We start from the raw sequence: 18,797 nt of genomic DNA on the forward strand, positions 1-18,797 counted from the left end.
GTGAAATTACTCTTGTAACAGCATTTTGTACAAAGGAGACAGCACTTCGATTTTTGTCTCAATTCATGTTGAATCATGTTGCATCTCATAGTAATAGCAGTAATTTTCAGATACCATTAACATTTTTTGAAGCAACTGTTAAATATTCAGGGATTCTTTTTTGTCTGATTTATTAGTACCATGAGTTTAGGAGGGGCTTCAGGGGCAGCATTTGTTTGTACTGGAATACACACAGTCAGGAAAAATCTTTTTTGCTTGACAAGCCAGCTCCTCCCTGCTTAGTTCTAGAGTTTTCATTTGAAACCAAACTGTCTAATCTTTCTCTAAAAATTGTTTACTGCTCTTTTATTGTCACTAGCTTTCATAAATGCTGTCAGTGCACATGATACCCTCTTTACTTCAGAGCCTGCTTATAGCCATGTATTCACAAAGGTGATAAAATACATTTGATTTCTGAAACAAGCTTGAGGGCCCTATTTATAGAATATCTCTTACAGCCACATTAATTCCATATTGTTGAAATTAAGCTGGGAAATCCAAACAAAATAATAATCACTATGTCCAGATGGGGTGAAGGTTGAATCTTAAGAGTATAATCAGGTTCCAGAAAATGGAAATATGCCATGTCATAAGCAAGAAACTGTCTGCATAGTAAATACTGTAATTAAAAATTGATTAATATTACTGGAATTAATTAATACAAATCAGAATTAATCTTTCCTGGTGCATACTCTTAACCTGTAAGCGGAGTACATGCAGTTTAAAACTTTCAGTGAGCTCTTTGCAAAGCTCAAATTGAAATTCCTGAGATGTAACTTTGCTCATCAGTGTCTAACTTGTTTTTGTTGCTGTATGGTGTGTCTCTACCCTCACCTGCAAAACCAGCCCACAGCTCACAAAACTGAGCCCAGGATTATTTTGCTTACCCTGGGAGAGCAGAGGAGATGGATCAGAGAGAAGCTCAGAGCTCCCCATGCTCTGCTGGCCCCTCTGGCTGGGGCTGTGTCAGGGCAGCTCCTGTGAGACCATCTCCCCTCTGCCCCACCAAAGAGCTGCTGCTGTGAGCCTGGAGAGCTCCAGCCTGCAGCTCCTCCCCTCATCCTGCAACAGATCTGCAAGTGTGGAACTGGAAGATAAACCCCAAACCTCCAAGCTGCAGCTCTTCCTAAAGCTTAATGATAATCCTTTGTAGTGTTTGTGATTTGAACTATCACTGACATCTGCATCAGTAGCAGAGACCCTGAAGATAGGCTGGTCACAGATCAGAAAGATATCAGGAAACATGAAGAAGCTCCTTAATTAATTTCTAATCCTTTTTCAGCCTTAATCTTCTTTCTTACAGTAAGATCTGGCATTACTCATTTTCTGCACACATGCTTTCTAGATGATGTAGATTAAGTCTTAGGTCTCTGAATTGCTGGAAGCAGCATGTTGGTAGGTTAGCTCTTGCTGCAGCCTTGTGCTGCAATGCCCAGGATTATTCTCTGTGAGCTGATATTTTCAGCTAAAATATTCATTAAAAGTATGTGAAGTCATCCAGGGTTTTAATCCATGCTCTGTTTTGTATTTTATGAGGGTTTGTTCTCTTTGCTACAGCTGGGGCTGTTTTGTTTGTGCATTTATTCCAGAATTAGACTTACAAATAGCAGTGCTGGGATAGGGGGCAGGAGGGTACCAAGTGAATATCTTGTTTCCAGGAATAAGAATAAATAATTCTGCAGATATTTTGAGTACATATTGTATGAACCAATAGGTGGGGCTTTCTTTTTTCCTTGCTAGCAACTTATAAAATGTCTATTAATTTATTTTATGAATACATAAAATAAGCAGAGAGGCCTCTTCTATGACCTTAACAAATAGAGATGCAAGAAAGGCACCAAGCACCCTTCTCCACCCTTATCCTGGAGGAGAATTTGAAGTCTCAATTTGGGACATTTGAAACATGTGTTAGAGAATTCTGTCCCTATCAAATTCTGTAGCAGAATAATTTCAGGATCCTAAAGAAGGACCATAATTTGCTTTCTAAAGAAGCTTCTAAACTTCCCTATGGTTAAGCAGGAATTTTCCATTGAGGTAGAAGTTTTTTTAATAAGGAGTTAGTCAAATACAACAACTATCTGGGTAACTATCACCTGATCTTGCTTCTGACACTTGCAATAGGAGAGTTCCAGGCTGTAACCACAGTAGAGAACAGAATGTTCATCCCTTCAAACTGGGGAATGAAGGTAGGTCAGTGCTGACAATGTGTTTTAAATCGTTCCTGCCTCAGATGCTCTCGCAGCACTACCAGATCCACATTTAGGTAAGAATTTATAATCTGTCCCACTGCCTTGGTGGGGAGGAAAATGTGTTCAGGCAGCTGGGAGGCAGCACAGTGCTGTGGAGGTGAAAGGCTGGATGTTCACTGAGCATTTCCTGTGGGGTGGGACACACACATCCTTGTGTGCACACCTTCATCAAGATTTAGGTGAGTTCAGTAATTGAAAGTATTCAATTCTTCTGCAAACACCAAGAACAGAGACACACAGCAAAAAATGAGTTTACCCAGAAGAACAGGAGACACTTGAGACCTCCCTACATGTGTTTAACTTCCTGAGGAGCACAGGGACAGGCACTACACAAAAAGCAGACTTTAAATTGTGGCTGTCCCCTATGTACAGGACAGTAAAATAAGAGATCAAACTAACCAATTCACTGGAAGATGGAAGAAAAAATCCCTTTGCACAATTGCAGATAAAAACATTGTGATTCACATTTTCCTAACAGCCTAAGGGACCTATTTAGGAGTTTCTGAGGATTATTAGAAACCTGGAATGTTCTGACTTACAGAACTCTGTTTACTTAGCACTTTAGAGAAGGAGGCTGGATGTGGAAAAAGCCTAGATCAGGATTTGGAGCATGTGTGGGGCACTCCTGGTCTCCAGGTGCTTCCAGCACAGGGCTTGATCCTCTGGCAGCTGCTGGAAACACACTGGGGGAGTTAAGTCATGACATCTGTCACCTTGTGCCTCATTTCAGGGTGGCCCAGACTCTGAGGAACACTCACCTGGAGTGCAGATATTTTATCTTAGAGCTTGCTGGTTTGACTTTTCTTTTGTGAGACAGGATGTACAATGAAAGGCAGAGATTTGGAAGTATCAACATTCTTCTTTTAATATATAAATGAAACAAACAACAAGAAACAGTGTTTAAGCCCATCTGAAATCCCTTAAATGTGATTTGGCCATAATATTTCTGTTCAGGTTTTTACTCAATACCTATTACTAAGTTGTCAGTTATAGCTTGTGTGTATCACATTTTATTCAATAATCCCTTGGTGCTTCTGTTATGCTCTAGACTCTATAAATTTATGTTTCAGGGTGGGAGTTTTTTATGCTATGAAAGCATAAGGTGATATGGAAAACAGAAAAAAAAAAAAAAGAAAAACAGAAAAAACAAAAATCAAAACAAATAAACAAATGAAAAACCAACCAAACAAACAAAACCCAAACTTTTTTAAAAGAGCTGAAATTATACCCTGAAGGTGTATCTCTGACTTGACATGCAAATAGCCACCTGTGTACTTGGATAATTATACAGATGCTTTGAGTCCCTGAGTGGATCCATATACACAAACCCACAGTTTTAATGCACAAGCTGCACTCACTCATAAGGTGGAACTTTGAAACAGAAAAGTCTTTTTGATATTCTAACTGGCACATTTTAGGATGTTTGCCCCTACATGAGTTATAGTCTGAGGGTGTACAAGAATTTTCTGTTGTTTCCATTTTATTTGTTGGTTTTTTAACATGTGCCGTCATCACATGAAATTTCTTCCAGATAAACCCACAGCCACTCAGCTGGGTAAGGCTGACTGATTAAAGACACCCTGACACTCCTAAACACGTGCAGAGGTTTCATATCCTCACAGAAAAGTCAATTCCAGCAGCAATTAAAAATATTTCTGCAATTAGAGGCAGCTTTTTTCATGTTCCAGTGTTGGCCCAGCCCTGGGTTCCCATCACCTTTCCTCTGAGCCAGGATGTCATCTGGAGGTATTTGGCACTTTGGCCCAGCATTCTCATTGCAAATGGATGTCAGCAAGGGAGGGATAATGGATAGAGCTCCAGCAAAAACTTCCCTTGTAAATTCAGCCCTTTGCCAAGTCTGTTCATGCCCTACTTTCAAGACTGTCATAGCAAGCAATTCTGTACACTCTCTGTTTATTAAAAACAGAGTGCTAAAATCAATAGAGCAATATCTTGTTGGAGAAAATTCAATCCATCAATAGGTTTGTCATTTTAAAGATGATTAAAGGACTTGTTTATTAGGCATCATCTAGGCTTTAGTAATAGTTGGTATGAAAGTAATGAGACATAAGCCATATTAGACTTACAAATCTTTAAATTACATCAGGGACTGGATATTTTTCTCTAAGTGAAGGGCTGGGAGCATTTCCTATCTTTACTTTAGCCTATATTAGCCACCAATTACATACCAAAACCTGATAGTGCTCACAGATTCCAGTGGCTCAGGGGCAGTGGAATCTGTGCATTTTAAACCATTAAAAATGCCAAGTGTGCTGCAATGTTCATTGGACTCTTGTAAGCAGTATTTATTCTCATCTTCAGAGTTAATTTCTGAAAGCTGCAGTTCAGCCTAAGCACTGTCTAATCAGTATGAACATAAGCTCATTTAAAGTATTTTCCTCTTCTGCAGGCAAGAACAGCAAACCTGAGTGTGAGGAGGAACTCTGAAGCTCATCTTTGTTAGGGATAAGGGGAGGAAGGCTGTGTTGACACTGGCAGTGGGATGTTCAGCACCTCCTCAGGTTTAGTGAATCCCAAACAGGACTGTGGGCACAGAAATGCTTGTGCACACACCAGAGCTGGGGAACATCCCCCTGCACAGGCACTGGAGAGCATCCAGCCCAAGCTGGCCACAAAGAAGGAAAAAATGCATAAAAAACAGGAGGAAAAGCAATTGCTGATAAAGGGGATTGTGGATCCATAGCTGGATATGGACTCTTGAGTCTTCCTGGGAAGATAATAGAGATGAGCTTGTCAACAAGTTCCAGCAGATTAAACATCCCTCAAACTCTTAGAATACAGGTGATAAAACACTTCCTAAAAATAAGCTTTTCTGTGTGGAAGGCTAAGATTCTCTCTAGTCTAAATTGTATCTGTACTGGAAAAGTATTTTCATATGCTGATTCCTAGCTAACTTTATCCCATAACTCCTTCCTTTTTTCCTTAAGGATTCTTCTGCAGAGACACATAAATAATCTGTACTTTGTAAGCAAAGTGACCAAGAAAACAGAGGGGAGTTGGTGGCAAATTGGCACAGTAGAAAAAAATTATTTTCTAATAGCCTTTCTCAGAATAGTTTCTCAGCATTTCTTTAGGATCTGAGCTAATGGAAAATTGTCTTTCACTGTGCATGGAATAAGGAATGTGTGGGAATGATGTAAGAGGGCATCCAGAGCCTTGGTTTTGGTTGCTTGTGAAAATACTGATTTATACAACTGCAGCATACATGGAGCTTTACAGGAGGTGGGTATGTGGGACTGGGTCTTCCACCATAGCCATGGAATCACTAACACAGCAGGGAATGGGGAAAAAATCAACAAACTGAAAAAAAGAAAAAAACAAACCAGCCAAACATAAAAACAAAAAAGGAAAGAATTAAAATCTCCTGACAAGTTAAGCAGAGGAGTGCTCCTAAGTAAATCTGGAGCTCAAATTCATGATGTAACTCAAATTTCCTCTTCCTGCATCCACCTTGCATTGTGCATTGTCAGGGGAAAAAATGAGTTTTAGCAGAGAGGGGAGTGTCAGGAAAAGCAAAGATAGGTTCAGGATAGGGTTGGTTGTTTGTTTTTCTTTTATTTCTACCTCTTCTGCCATTTTCTCAACATAAAAAGTACACAGATGCTTTGGAAGCAGACAAAATGAGAACAGTAATATTTGCAGCTGGAAAGGCTGATTTATTCACCTTCTTAAAAGAAATAGAAAAAGCAGGCCAGGACAAAACAGCTCTCTTCTGTTAAAAAAAAAAAAAAATAGTGAAATGTGCTACTAGGCAGAATAACTCATGATTTTTGCATGTCAGAGGATTTGCCTTGACACATAATGAATTTTATTGAGGTCAAATTTCAAGTCTTTTAAATACTAGTTTACCTCCAGAGATACAGGGCTCAGGAAATTAGATTGCAATAATCATGCATTTTTTCCTGATTTGAGAAGCAGTGAATATTGTGAATAACACTGCTCTCAAAAACTTTCTGATTAAACTACTGTCCCTTTCATGGCTAAAAAGCTGAGTTTATAAACTCCATATTTCCACTGACATAATTTCATAAAGCATCACCATCTCAGTAAAGCTTCTCTGGCCACAGCACAACTCAGACACTGCACTTTTCCTTAGGATCAGTTCATGGGATGTCGTGGCTGGAGTGGGCACAGGATCACAAGAGGCAGCAGCAGCCCCTTCATTGTTGAGAGAGTTTATGAAAACTTAACAGGCCTCTGGAACTAGAGAAATAAATAACTGGAATGTGGTGCTTTCTAGCTCTTGTAAAATGGAATCATTAACCTCAATAATGGTGTGTTTTGACTGGTGGAAAGCAGAGGAGCTTTGAGGGCTCATCCTTCACCCTGGGCAGGAAGTTTTGTGATTCCCAGGCACCCAGATCTGCTGCTCTGCACAGCAGCAAGAAAGGTTTTTTATTAATCTAGGTCTGTGTGAGAGGAAATTTTTCTCCTCCTTTCTATTAAAAAAGTTAGAAAAAAATAAAATATTTCACTTCTGTAGATGCATATGTAGATATATATATGTGTAAAAATATATAAATGCAGGTAAATAAAGCACTGAGTCCATTAATAACCTATACAACACTGCACTGTTAATGAATTAAAATGAAAGATACTTCTCAAACTAATTTAGCACAGACTTTTTACTAATGCTGTGCAAAAAGAGTAAAGTAGAAGATGCAATAACAGTTTAAAAGAGAATTTAAATCAATCAGCTGGCTAGATCTCATCCTCTCAGCAGGAAAGGATGTGTTAGGAATGAAAGTACTGAAGGAAATGCAGAAGCAAAATCAAGATCTTAAAAAGTTGGAACACATTTATTAATTACTTATGCAGTTGATCAAATGAGATTTAAGCATCAAATATCTAAGTCTGTCTTGCTAGATGGTAAACATGAGGAAATTAAAACACACTAATTTCAATATACATCCTGTAAATTTCTGTCTGATCTGATTCCTTTGGAAAACCTCTGGCTTTTCAAGCCAAGACCTCTCTGAAAGGAGAGCTCTGAAGTCAGGCAGCTCCAAAGGTCAGTGCATCTCAGTGTAACTCACTAAAAAGGAACCCTGGCCCTCTGGTTTTTAACATACTCAATTTTAACTTTTGAACCCACATAAAAAATGGAAAGAGCAATTTTTCATTGATCTGGATTTCTCATAAATTCGTTGGCTTCTCTGCCATTTGCAACCTTTTAAATATTTATGTAAGCCTTCAGATTTTGAAAAGGCAACCCTTTTGACATCCCTTTAGCAGAGACAAAAATTATCCTTTATACAATTTTTAATGCAGATTCTTCTAACAAAACCAAACTCAATTCTCTTTAGAGACTGCAAGATTATGTTTGGGTAAGAAGTTCTCCAAAACCCAGTTATTACTTTTTGACTTAGCCTATTTCTAAACTAAGGTTAATAAACTAAAAGGAGCATGCAAATGTAATATTTCCCTCCTTCATATAATGCTTGTGACAGTCACAGCACAGGATGAGACTTTCATCAGTGGTAAAAACGTGGCTGTGGACACACAGCTGAGTTGTGCAGTCAGTGAAAGCCTGGCTTAGAATGCCCCAAAATATCTTTTTTTTTCACTCACAATGGAATATGTGATATCACTGCAAAGCTTATGTCAGCATGCCCAGCAATTATTAATGCAAGACACCATAAATTTGGCTGCATCTGCTTCAGGCTTCCCAGTTGCTAACAAGCAGAAATCATTGCATTGATGGAGTGGTGGAAGCACAATGAAACACTTTATTATCCCTAAAAAGCAGCATGTGGCACATGGGCTCTGTGGGGTGTTACCATCATCCTTGGGGTAGTTTCATTCCTTCACATCCTATGGCATATAATTATCTCCAGACTAACCATGACCCTGCAGGTCCTCTATTAAAATTATAGCTTGTTACAGAATGGAGTATACATTATTGAAGCACATTATTTTGATCACTGAAATTTGACATATTGTGCTCATTAGCCAGTAAGCCTGAATATTTAATTTATGAGGTTAACATCACATTTTTTCCAGACCAGTCACTTATGGGAAGTAAACAGGCAAAACTGCAGAGGAGTGAATGGGAAAAGTTCCTCCTGAAAATGGTGCTTTAAAAGCAGAAAAAAGTGTGTCATGCCATATGCTGGTAGAGGCACGTTACATTAGGCAGGTAAATGGGTTAATTGGGCTCATTAACATCATCTCCCTTTTAAAACTTTTCAACTGAGAAGATGAAAAGATTATGTTAATCTTTACACTTCTCCCTTACATTTTACATTTTTCACACGGGCCTTTTTTAATCAAATATTGGTGATGGTGACTGTTGTTCTTCAAAGCCCTGCAATTAGATTGCAGCTCCCTCCCAGTAAGTGGTGGTTTCTTATCTTTATTTCCCTTCTCTCCACATCTTTTTTTTTTCATAAACACAACATAAGGTCTATTGAATTCTTGCCAGAAAAGCCACTCTGGATGTTTTATCTGATGACCAAGAAACCTGCAGAGCTTGAATCCCCCAAACCCTTTTTGAGCCGTGGAACAGATCCCACATTGTGTCCCACAGCTGAATGCAGCACTCCTGGATTAAAGCTGCAGATTACAGCTGTGCCATGGAAACCAGATGAGGTTTCCTTTTCTTCCAGGCTGTGGCAATCCCTGTGGGATGCAGGTAAATGCTGTGTGGGATGGGTGGACTCTGCTCTCTGCTGGCAGCAAGCAAAGCATGCAGGAAACAGGGAATTTCCCCTAAAATTACTTTCAAAAATAAAGCATTTCCACATTTTTTTTTTACATAATGTTGCATACAGTGATTAATCATAAAGGCAGGAGAAAGGTATTAGATAAAATTACTCTTCAAATGTACAAATATTCATTGAAAGCATCTAGATAAAACTGTGTCTTTTGTAGAAAATAATTGCTTAAATACAATTTTGAAAGTTCTTTTTTGTACATCTATCTCCATACACACAGAAAATACCTCAGGACCAGAGTAAAGACCTCAAAAGTTTGGAAAGTTGATAGGACAGCTGTCTCCTATTTGAAAATGGCAATCTCCTCTTTAAGAGAATACTTCAAAACACTTCTTTAAAGAACTGTTAAATAACTTAGAATAACAACTCTATGAAACCATTTTATTTTCCAGCTTGGGCCCCCTCTAGCAGCAGCCAGAGGAATCAACACCATAAAACTACTAAAACTAACTGGATGCCATAAGCACAATATTAAGAGAATGAATGTTTTCATGTAGCAGAAATAAAGGAATATAATTTTGCGGCAGAGGGCAAAGTAGGTAGTTGCTCTGGCAGGTTACTTTGGAATTTCTGGTTTGGTGCAATGCTTCCTCACTGCTCCAAAGTCAGATTTCAGACCACAGACCTGAAGTCTGTAAACTCTGCTTTGCACAAGGGAGGTGAGAGTGTTTGCTACAGTCCAGTCAGTTTAAATCAGGGGGGACAAAACTTTATATCACAGGATATAGATACTGGGAACAACCACCAAAATTACTCTTAAAAAGGAACTTGCTTGAGGGATTCAGAAGAACAATTCAGTTTATAACTGCCCATAGAAACTTAGGTTCAGATGACATTAGTCAGAGAGTGAAATTTTCCATAGGACAGTTCTTCTTGTCAGGAGGAAAATGAAGGAACCTGGCAAAGATATATCCCAGTGAGACAAATAAACAATTGCACACTTATTTTTGCATGTTTTCACCTTGAGATCCATTGATGTGGGATGCTGTGACCAATTTAATATTCGTGTTACTGCTTTAATGTTTCATGGAGCACCTGCCCCTCCATGGAGCTGCTCAGGGAGAGGAGCTGAACAGAAATCCAGGGGCACATCACAGGATCCTTGGGTCCCCATGGGGACATTGCTGAGGGGCAGAAACCAAAGATAATGGCAGAATGGTTCAGGTGCTGCTCACAGAGCAGGAAAGCCCTCAATTCCCACCCCTCCCAGAGCTGCTTTCCTACCCTGCTGGAACAGGGGACTCCAGGAGGAAAGGATGGAAAAGCCAGGCAGCAGATGATCAAAAACTGGTTATTGCAGCACATAAAACCAGGGCACCATAACTCCTTCAAAACACAGCTCAAACCTTGGTGATTTGTTTCCCTCCAAGGCACTAGGCCTTCTGTGGACTGTATCTATTTTCATGCTGAAGAAAAGCACATCTTACACTGCAGATAAGATCCAAGGACAGCAGGGCAGGCAGCCACACACAATTGATTTTCCTGCTCCCTTACCTTCAGCGCTGCTCCAATGGCAGGTACTCATACAAGTTTTAAAACGCTCTTGGAACTAATCTTCAGCCCACTTTGAACTTAAATAAATCCAAAATGTACTATTTCACTATTTGTAAAGGCCCAGGAGGCAGAGGGGCTGTGCCACCCCTTTGAGGTGGCAGTGAGCTGCAGATGTGGCACGGAATTGAGAGGCAAAGCATCCATCCATCCCCTTCCCTCCATTCTCTGCTCCCTTTTCTAGCATGGCTGCACCCTCAAACAGGCTTCCTCTTCTCCTGCTTGGCCTTTTGAAGGCTATTCTAACAGGCTGTAATGTAAAGATGTAGGCCACAAAGGAAGTTCTTAAAAATATTTTGTTCGGGACTATTAGTGGAAGAAAAGGTGATGGGACAAAACAAAAATGTTTCCACAGATGCTGGGTTAAAGAATGTCACAGAAGCAAAAAAAAAAAAAAATGTTTCTGGACTGGTTTTTATGTGGCTTTTTTGGTTTAAGTTAGGGATTTTGCTGTTTTCTTAAAATTATTATGGTTTTTTTTTCCAAATGGTCATAAAGTCTGTAGCATTTCGAGATAAACATGCAGTGAAGAGATTTGGTTTCTTGGGTGTGTATTTTTACTGACTTTGCTTGTGTTCTACCTTTCTAAGAGCAGAATTGGGACTTTTTTTGTGGTCACAGGGCCAAGTTATACAGAGCTAGCACAGGATATCCAGATCTTACTGGGAAGTTAAATGTGGAATATATCATCAGCCCATGCCCATGTGGATGTCTTAAATTAAGATAAAGAGAGAGCAAAATGCTGCTGGAGAATTATGTGTACAAAGCTCTGTGAAGCAAGAATTAAAAGTAATGAGATTAAAGAGAAAATAACTACATCAGGAATATGTTAATAAATTAATTAAAGCCTACCAAAGTTGAAGTGTTCCATAATTGAGATTGAAGCCCATGAGAGTGCTCTCTTTTACTTGGGGATTTTGCCATGTGTAATATTACCTGTTTGGAAATGTTTGGAAATCTGTGAGGAAAATGAGGTCAACTGAGACTGTGGCCTGATCATTAACTTGGATCATTTTGGACTTTTCTGTTTTCTCAGAGCAGCTTTATGGATGATTTAATATGTTTTTTCTGCTGCAGTCTGATTTCTAGCACATAAGATAAATGTGAATATTGATCTTTCTCAAAAAGAGGAGGTCATGATTTAGTGCTTACTTCTCTCCCAGGTTTGTTTGCTGAGTTTTCAGCCTTGTGTAACTTTCAAGTGAAATATGCAGAGACAAGGCAGAGCAAGAAGCAGCACAAAGGCCACCATGCTGAAGCACCTGAGATCCCTCTGACAAATTAAGAAATAGTTATATAGATCTTGACAGGTCTTTTAAATGACTACCCTAAAACATTTTATCCAGTCCAAAGATAAAAAATAAATTCTGTGCTTTCTGGAGTACCAGACACTGTTGACTGTACCAGGAAAAGGCAACATTTTTCCCATAAGGTGCCCATTGTCCATACTGTTTTCTTTGTAGGGTAATGTACAAAATGCAGAAAACACTTTCTTGTTAACTTCTACACCTGCAGCCTTTTGTAAAGCCACATGCAAGTTTGCTATCCCTGAAACCAGCTTGGTTTGCTGTTCTGAAAAGAGTCACCATCACTTTAAAGGCTCAATACTATAAACATAGAGAATCCTTTTATCAGTAGTGAACAAGATCAGAGCCTCATTTTCCTGCAGTAGCAGTTAAAACTGCACATAAGGAAAAGAAAATGCATTAGTTGCTCTGCAAAAGGCATTTGTGGGTACTGAGCTTGCAAACAGAGAGTGAACTGTAAATGGTTATACTTGAAATGTGCACCTATAAAGGTGATGAGATTTTGGGGTTTTGTATAAACCAGACAATATCCTGAACTGCAAGAAAGAAATTCACAGTGTTATGATGGTCCTTCCCATAATCAAGCACAGCCAGCTGTAGAGCCTGGGCAAGTCACAGAGTCTCCTCAGAAAAAAAAAGTTGCTCAATATTTCAGCTTTTCATTCAGCTGTAATCTCAGTACATGGAAAATATAAGACCCTACTTCAGAAACAGGCATGTCCTGAAGGTGCAGTTCGGTGCTGGATCTCAAGTGGTGTCTGCAGCTCCTCTTTCTTTGGGAACACACAACAGTAAAATCAGTGCTTCCCTTAAACCTAGGAGGGCACATAAAAGGGCAAGGCCTTGTATTTTCATATTGAAGATCTTGGGCTTTGTCCTGCCTGGTGCCTGTGCCCATGCAGGAGAGTTTAAGTCTCACTTCTGGTGCTCACACCTCTCCCCAGGTCAGAAATGAGATATCTCAGATGCTTCACTGCTTTACTGGTATTCCCCATCTGTGGCTGTGCAGAGAAATTCTGGTTCCAAAAAGTCAATACCATGTCATTATGAGCACTGCATTTTTATGAAGGGGGAAATAAGAAAGACAAATGTTACTCCTGTTCATGGATTTGCCTCTTATCATTTCCCCTCTCTGCTCTGTGGAGATTAATTTGATTCACATTAGGGGTTATTTGGGTCAGTTTTACTTCGAGAGAGAAAATAATGGTAACCTCATTTGAGATTTATGCCAATTTAAGTAAGAAAATGGATTCAGAATATTTTGCATAGCTGCTGAATTTAACTGAGGGTTCAGTGAAGCATGAGCTTCCAAATGTGAAAAGAGGCTTTAACCATTTTCCCCTGTTTGTTTTTAAACTGCATTTGTTACTTATGATTAGCAATTTTGTGTCATTTATATGCAGTGTACTGAAACCGAGTTCAATAAACTGACCTTCTTCCACTTATTAAGCTAAACTTGGTATTTAATTATTATGCATGCAAAGTCAAGTAGAAAAAGTAAGGAGCATTTATAAATAAAAATCATTGTGGTTTATTTGCAGCAAACAGGAATATCTGTGTTTATGACTGTTCATAAGAAATTTATGACTGCTTATTTTAAATTGGAATAAACACCCAAAAAAGTAGAACATCTGTATCAAAGTGTAAAGAACCACAACAATCAAAAGCTGTTTAATCTCCTCCATTCAGTTCTAGTGCACAGTCTGTTCAGTGTAACTTTTTACAATGTACTGTGCAAGAAAACAGGTCATTTAAACTCAGTAATTAGTATTATAGATAAAATGACACTGCAGCAATGTTAATTACCATAGTACTGATGTAGTATAGGATATAATATATAATAGTCATGTCTTTCATTTTAAATTGAAGTGCAACAAAGCATATTGTTGCTACACTTCTACTTCATAAATTAAATGAATGTTATTCAAGTGTACATTTGTATCCATGCAGAGTGTTTTAAAATAAATCATAATTCTACTTTAATTTGAACTGGTATATTTTACTTTCTAATGGCATAAATTAAAGAACTTCTTGATCTAGAAACTTCTTCTAAGACAGTGGAAATCATGACAGAATTATATTCCATATGAAAAATGTCCACAATCATTTTCTTTTTCCATTACAGCAGCTGTAAATCAGTTTGCAACTAAAGCACAGCATTCAGCCTTTTTAAAAATAAAGATGAATCTCAAGGAGCTATTTGATGTGTAGTAGGAACTAGGCATATATAATCAAATTGGAATTCATTCTGTACTTCTCTGGCTAAAAGATCTGGCAATTGTACACATAAAATATTTATAACAAAACAAAGAGTCTTGCGTGGGAAGACAGTGAAAGTTTTTACCTGCAGCTCCAGGAGGCACAGAGTTCCCTATTACTGAAAAATTACATCTCTGCTTTTTGAAGCACCTTTAGTTTTGGGTAACTTTGTTATAAATATTAAAAGAAGGGAGAGGAAAAAATTAAATTTCAGATTTGTTTAAGTGTGCTTTAATAATTTATGTCAGCTGAAATGTTCCTATTTCCAGTGCAGAAATTTTGAGATGAAGCCATTATTCAGACCTAGCATGAAAAGTACTCTAAAAACCTACTCACTTAGAAGTGCAAGAGTCTATTCACCACATCAGCCCGAGGCTAAAATGTGTACATAGGGTTTTAGCACAATATTTGAATACACAGAGTAAGGCTGAAAGCAGAAATGAAGTGTGACCTGAGGTTGGTTGTTTCATCTCACAAGATGCGTCGCTGTATTTGCGCGAAGGCGCGTAAAGAGCAAAATCGTCATTTGGTTTGTAAGATTTGCAGATTTTTTTGGGGGAAAAAAAAATATATATATTTTAAATTTCTCCTCTGCACTTTGTTCAGGTCAGTGGGACGATGTACAACACGGGCAGACACGTGTCCCTGCGGCTGGACAAGGAGCACCTGGTGAACATCTCGGGGGGCCCCATGACCTACAGCCACCGCCTGGAGGAAATCCGGCTACACTTCGGCAGCGAGGACAGCCAGGGCTCAGAGCACCTCCTCAACGGCCAGGCCTTCTCTGGGGAGGTATGGCACTCTGGGAATCACACCTCTCACCTCTGCCTGCAGGTTAATCTGTACAAATTGTCCTGTAGCCCTTCTGAAAATCAGGGAATTGGTTTTTCTTCTTTTTTAAGCAAGCGCTGCAGAGTTTGTGTCTCGTATCTACAAATGGCACTGCTGTGATTGTTGCACATAGAGACACCCTCTGTCCTCCTCTGTGCTGCTTACCAAGTAATCAGGTCTCTTTGGATGGGGCCTTTATGTCTCTTGTAAAGGCAAGTATGAGATTAACTGCAAAGTAATGCTGGAAGTGCTTCAATTCCCACAGAAGTGCTGCTTTTGCTTCTCACTGGTGTGCAACACTTTACACTGAGTACCATTCTGCCTTTGATTCATGCAGAAACAGGTGATACTTCATTCTGGAGATGGTTCCACAGAATTCTGCTCAAGAAATAAAGTTAACTGCACACATAGTCCCTGCCAGAATACTCATGTATCTTAAATACATGTCTATAACATGTTTTTCCTGTCCCAGGAAAGACCATAATTTCTTGATCCTGATACCTATTCCAGAATGGCCCATTATTCTTGCTGGATAAATATTCTAGTGGCTTAGATGGAGCACTTTTTCAAGATGTACAATAAAGTTTGTAGACTTTCTGGAACAAGCAAAGTGGGATCTTTCAGTTTTCCTTATATAGGGACATTTTCACATAAAAGAGATGCATGAGGTTTGCAGTGCCCCATCCTCCTCCAGCTTGGGCCATGGCTGTGAGCTGTGCAGTGTCCAACACCACAACTCAGATTAATGCTTCACAATAAATCTTTGTTACTGTAGGGATTATTTTTAAAGGCACTCTGTTACCATTCTTTCAGAATACCATAAAAGAGCAGCTTTTTCATTGTAAAGCACTTATTTTCTCAGAGATGAGTAATCAAATTAACATCTGTACTGTGCATCACAGACTGATGGTGAGTCAGTAAATGTGGGGCATTTTCTTTGGCACTGAGCAACAGCAGTTATTTAAGAGTAAGAAATTAATTGCAGCATTGTCATATGACGATGTCATAATTGATGGTAATCATTGGTTTTGTTTTATAAGCTGCATATAGCTTGTGGCAGCTTTTTTGTGAAATTACTAATGTCTTACACAACTGATTTTGGCTGCCTCTCTTGAATTCTATAAGTGAACTCATCCTATATTACTCCATTAAGAGCTGAAAGTAAAGGGTGCTCTAGTAAACAGGCACACAAAAGCAATATTCAAACAAAAAAAGTGGACTGAACATGGAAGCAAAAATCTGTTGAAGCATACCATGGCACTTGTGATGTATCACCACCATTTCAGATGCTTTTAAAAGAGTTTTTAAATTTTTAATTCATCAGTTCTAGACAATAACAATGTAAAAATGTAGAGTTGTTTGGCAATACTTTTTGTTATTAGCTAGGCTCTTCTAGTTTTGAAAGTTGGAGTTCTGAAGTACTGATAATATTTGGTGTTTCCTAACAGACAATATTTCAACATTGCTTCATAAAAGCAGAAAAGTGATCTAAGTGGAAGCTGCTGTCAGTCAGTCAGTCAGGCACAGCTGGATGTGCAGTGTGTGCAGGTTTCATCTTGTCTGAATCCTCCTGCAGTGAACAGAAAGAGCTCAGCACCTTCAGAGGATTAATCAGTCCTGATAGCCAGAGCTGGGTCTCTTAGGACAGGACAAATCTGTGGAGATGCATTTCCCTTGACAACAGAGCACAGACAAACAGCAGGCAGAGGAGCTGAGGTTCAAGGACTCCCTTTCAGATACTGAGATGAATTCTGTCCTTTGAGGATGTGTTGTTCAAGGTTTCAAAAGCTGTTTTGGGCAGGTGGACAGCAAGGTCAAGCATTAATTACTAATTTGAGCCCACACCTTAAGCACAGTTAAGTCTTACTTGTAGAACACATTGTTCCAAAGTACAAGCCCAAAAATCAGTGCTGCTGAGTGGCTGCAGAGTTCCAGGGAAGGCAGCAGCTGATGGAGTTCTTCAGGTGTCCATCCACTCCTGCAGGTGCTGCCTGTAGGAATGAGTGATCTTCCACCTGCTCTCAGCACTGGGGGTGTGACATCTACATCTCCCAGCAATGAGAGGAAAGCTGTGAACAAGCCAGTGACTCCCTGGGAAAGTCTTTGTGGTGTCACAGGTGCTTTCAAGGCTTGCTGCTAGTTAATATTCACTCCTGCCTTGGATAGTGCTGTCAGCGGAGATGGGATAAAGAAGAATAACTGCCTAGGTTCATTAGTCTAATTTCACTGGTGCAGGTAAGAATAGCAATGAATATTTGCTGGCTTAGGCTTTAGGAACCAGGGAAAAATCATTGCAGGGCTGCACTGTGTGACTGCTAATTGCAGACTGAGCTGCCAGGGCTGGCTGGTCCCAGCTGTGCTGGACAAACCCTCTGGGCTTTACAGAAACCTCTGTTTCTCTGGGGAAACAAGAAGGATGATCTGTTCCAGTGGATCACAATCAGAATTATTCCTGCTGCTCCTTTCCTCCATTCCCATCCCCATTTTCACTGAGGTCTCCAAGTTACATTAGAGTCAGGGCACTGCAGAGACAGGGGAGCCTGGGGAGGGCAGGGGACAGCAGCACCTCTCCCTCCCAGCACTGCCAGGCTTAGATGGGCTCAGGCCTAAATTCAGTCCAAGTCCAGACAAAGCAGAAGCCTTGAAACAGCCCCAATCCACCTTGAACCAGCTGCAATTTTCTTTACACCTCTGGAAATCCTACCTGATGTCCACTCTAAGGAAGTCATTTATTTTAGGGCCCTTTATTGCCTAGTTCTGCAGGTGGAACTCAGAGCAAGCTGGAGAGCACTGGAGTGGTACCATGGCACAAAAAACAGCCTAGAAATAGCAAATTGCTTCAGAATGTGCAGTGGACTGAATGATACTGAGAGGTTTATAATTTCCAGGCTTATAGCTAGGTGTTAAAGGCTGTCAAGAGAGACCTCTATAATAATCTGGTTACCTTTTACCCCCCAATTATCACTTTAGTAGACAGAATAATTGAACTAATGTTTCAATAGTTTGAGTTTAAGGGCTTTAAAACTGTGTATCAAATTATCAATATGTTTGGCACTGGTGACATGGAAAGGCAGGCAGGCTTTGGAATGCTTAAATAAATAAATGGAGTATTTACTTGTCCCTATGATACAGACTTGAGTGAGTTTAATTCCCTATTCTTTGCAGAAGCATCCTACTACATCCTAGCTTTTAAAAGAAAATCCTGGCTTAGGCAAAGTCTGCAACTAAGACACCAATCATTTGTGTCTGCTGCCTAATGTCTCTATGTAAAACAGGTTTTAATGCTTCAGAGTCTGTGTCATTTAATGAAAAGCCCATTTTCCATTCAAACAGCAGAACTGGCCTGATTGCTGTAGCTCAGGCACTGTCTGCCTTGTTAAAATAAAAAGGTAACAGCTTCCAAAAGATTCATGGTAAAAATGGGACCCTTTGCCATGTGGCAAAGTCATAAAAAACTTTTATGGTCATTTTTTTTTTCTAAGTATAAAAATGAAAAATGTGCTGGCAGGAGACCTCCAATCACTTTGTGGCTGTGCAGCCTTATCAGTGCCAGGGCAGAAAGTCAAGGAACTTAATTATTTGGGGTTATGCAGTTTTCACCAACTCAGTGGCTGGAGATTTTCAAACAAGAGACCATAGTCCACCACACATGAAAAAAATATATTTCTTCTGTGCCCACCCTTCCAAAAAGCCATGGGTCAATAATAAACACATAATTATTTAATTTGCTATAGAAGAATTAAAATGAAAGTGAGAACAGGATCTGAATAAATGGACAGGTGATGCTGTACACACAGTTTGGAACTGAGATTTACTGCTGCTAC

General features: G+C 39.4%; 1 protein-coding gene across 2 annotated transcripts in view; it reads left to right on the forward strand.

Annotated features, from left to right (window-relative positions):
• CA10 (carbonic anhydrase 10) overlaps positions 1–18,797 on the forward strand; it is a 165,351-nt gene that overhangs the window by 115,314 nt on the left and 31,240 nt on the right. For both annotated transcript variants that reach the window (XM_056506184.1, XM_056506185.1), the window contains one exon: positions 14,749–14,934. In XM_056506184.1, the coding sequence (XP_056362159.1) occupies positions 14,749–14,934 (186 nt within the window). The remainder of the gene's footprint in view (positions 1–14,748; positions 14,935–18,797) is intronic.

Source organism: Oenanthe melanoleuca, chromosome 18, assembly GCF_029582105.1.
Source record: "Oenanthe melanoleuca isolate GR-GAL-2019-014 chromosome 18, OMel1.0, whole genome shotgun sequence".
Taxonomy (NCBI): domain Eukaryota; kingdom Metazoa; phylum Chordata; class Aves; order Passeriformes; family Muscicapidae; genus Oenanthe; species Oenanthe melanoleuca.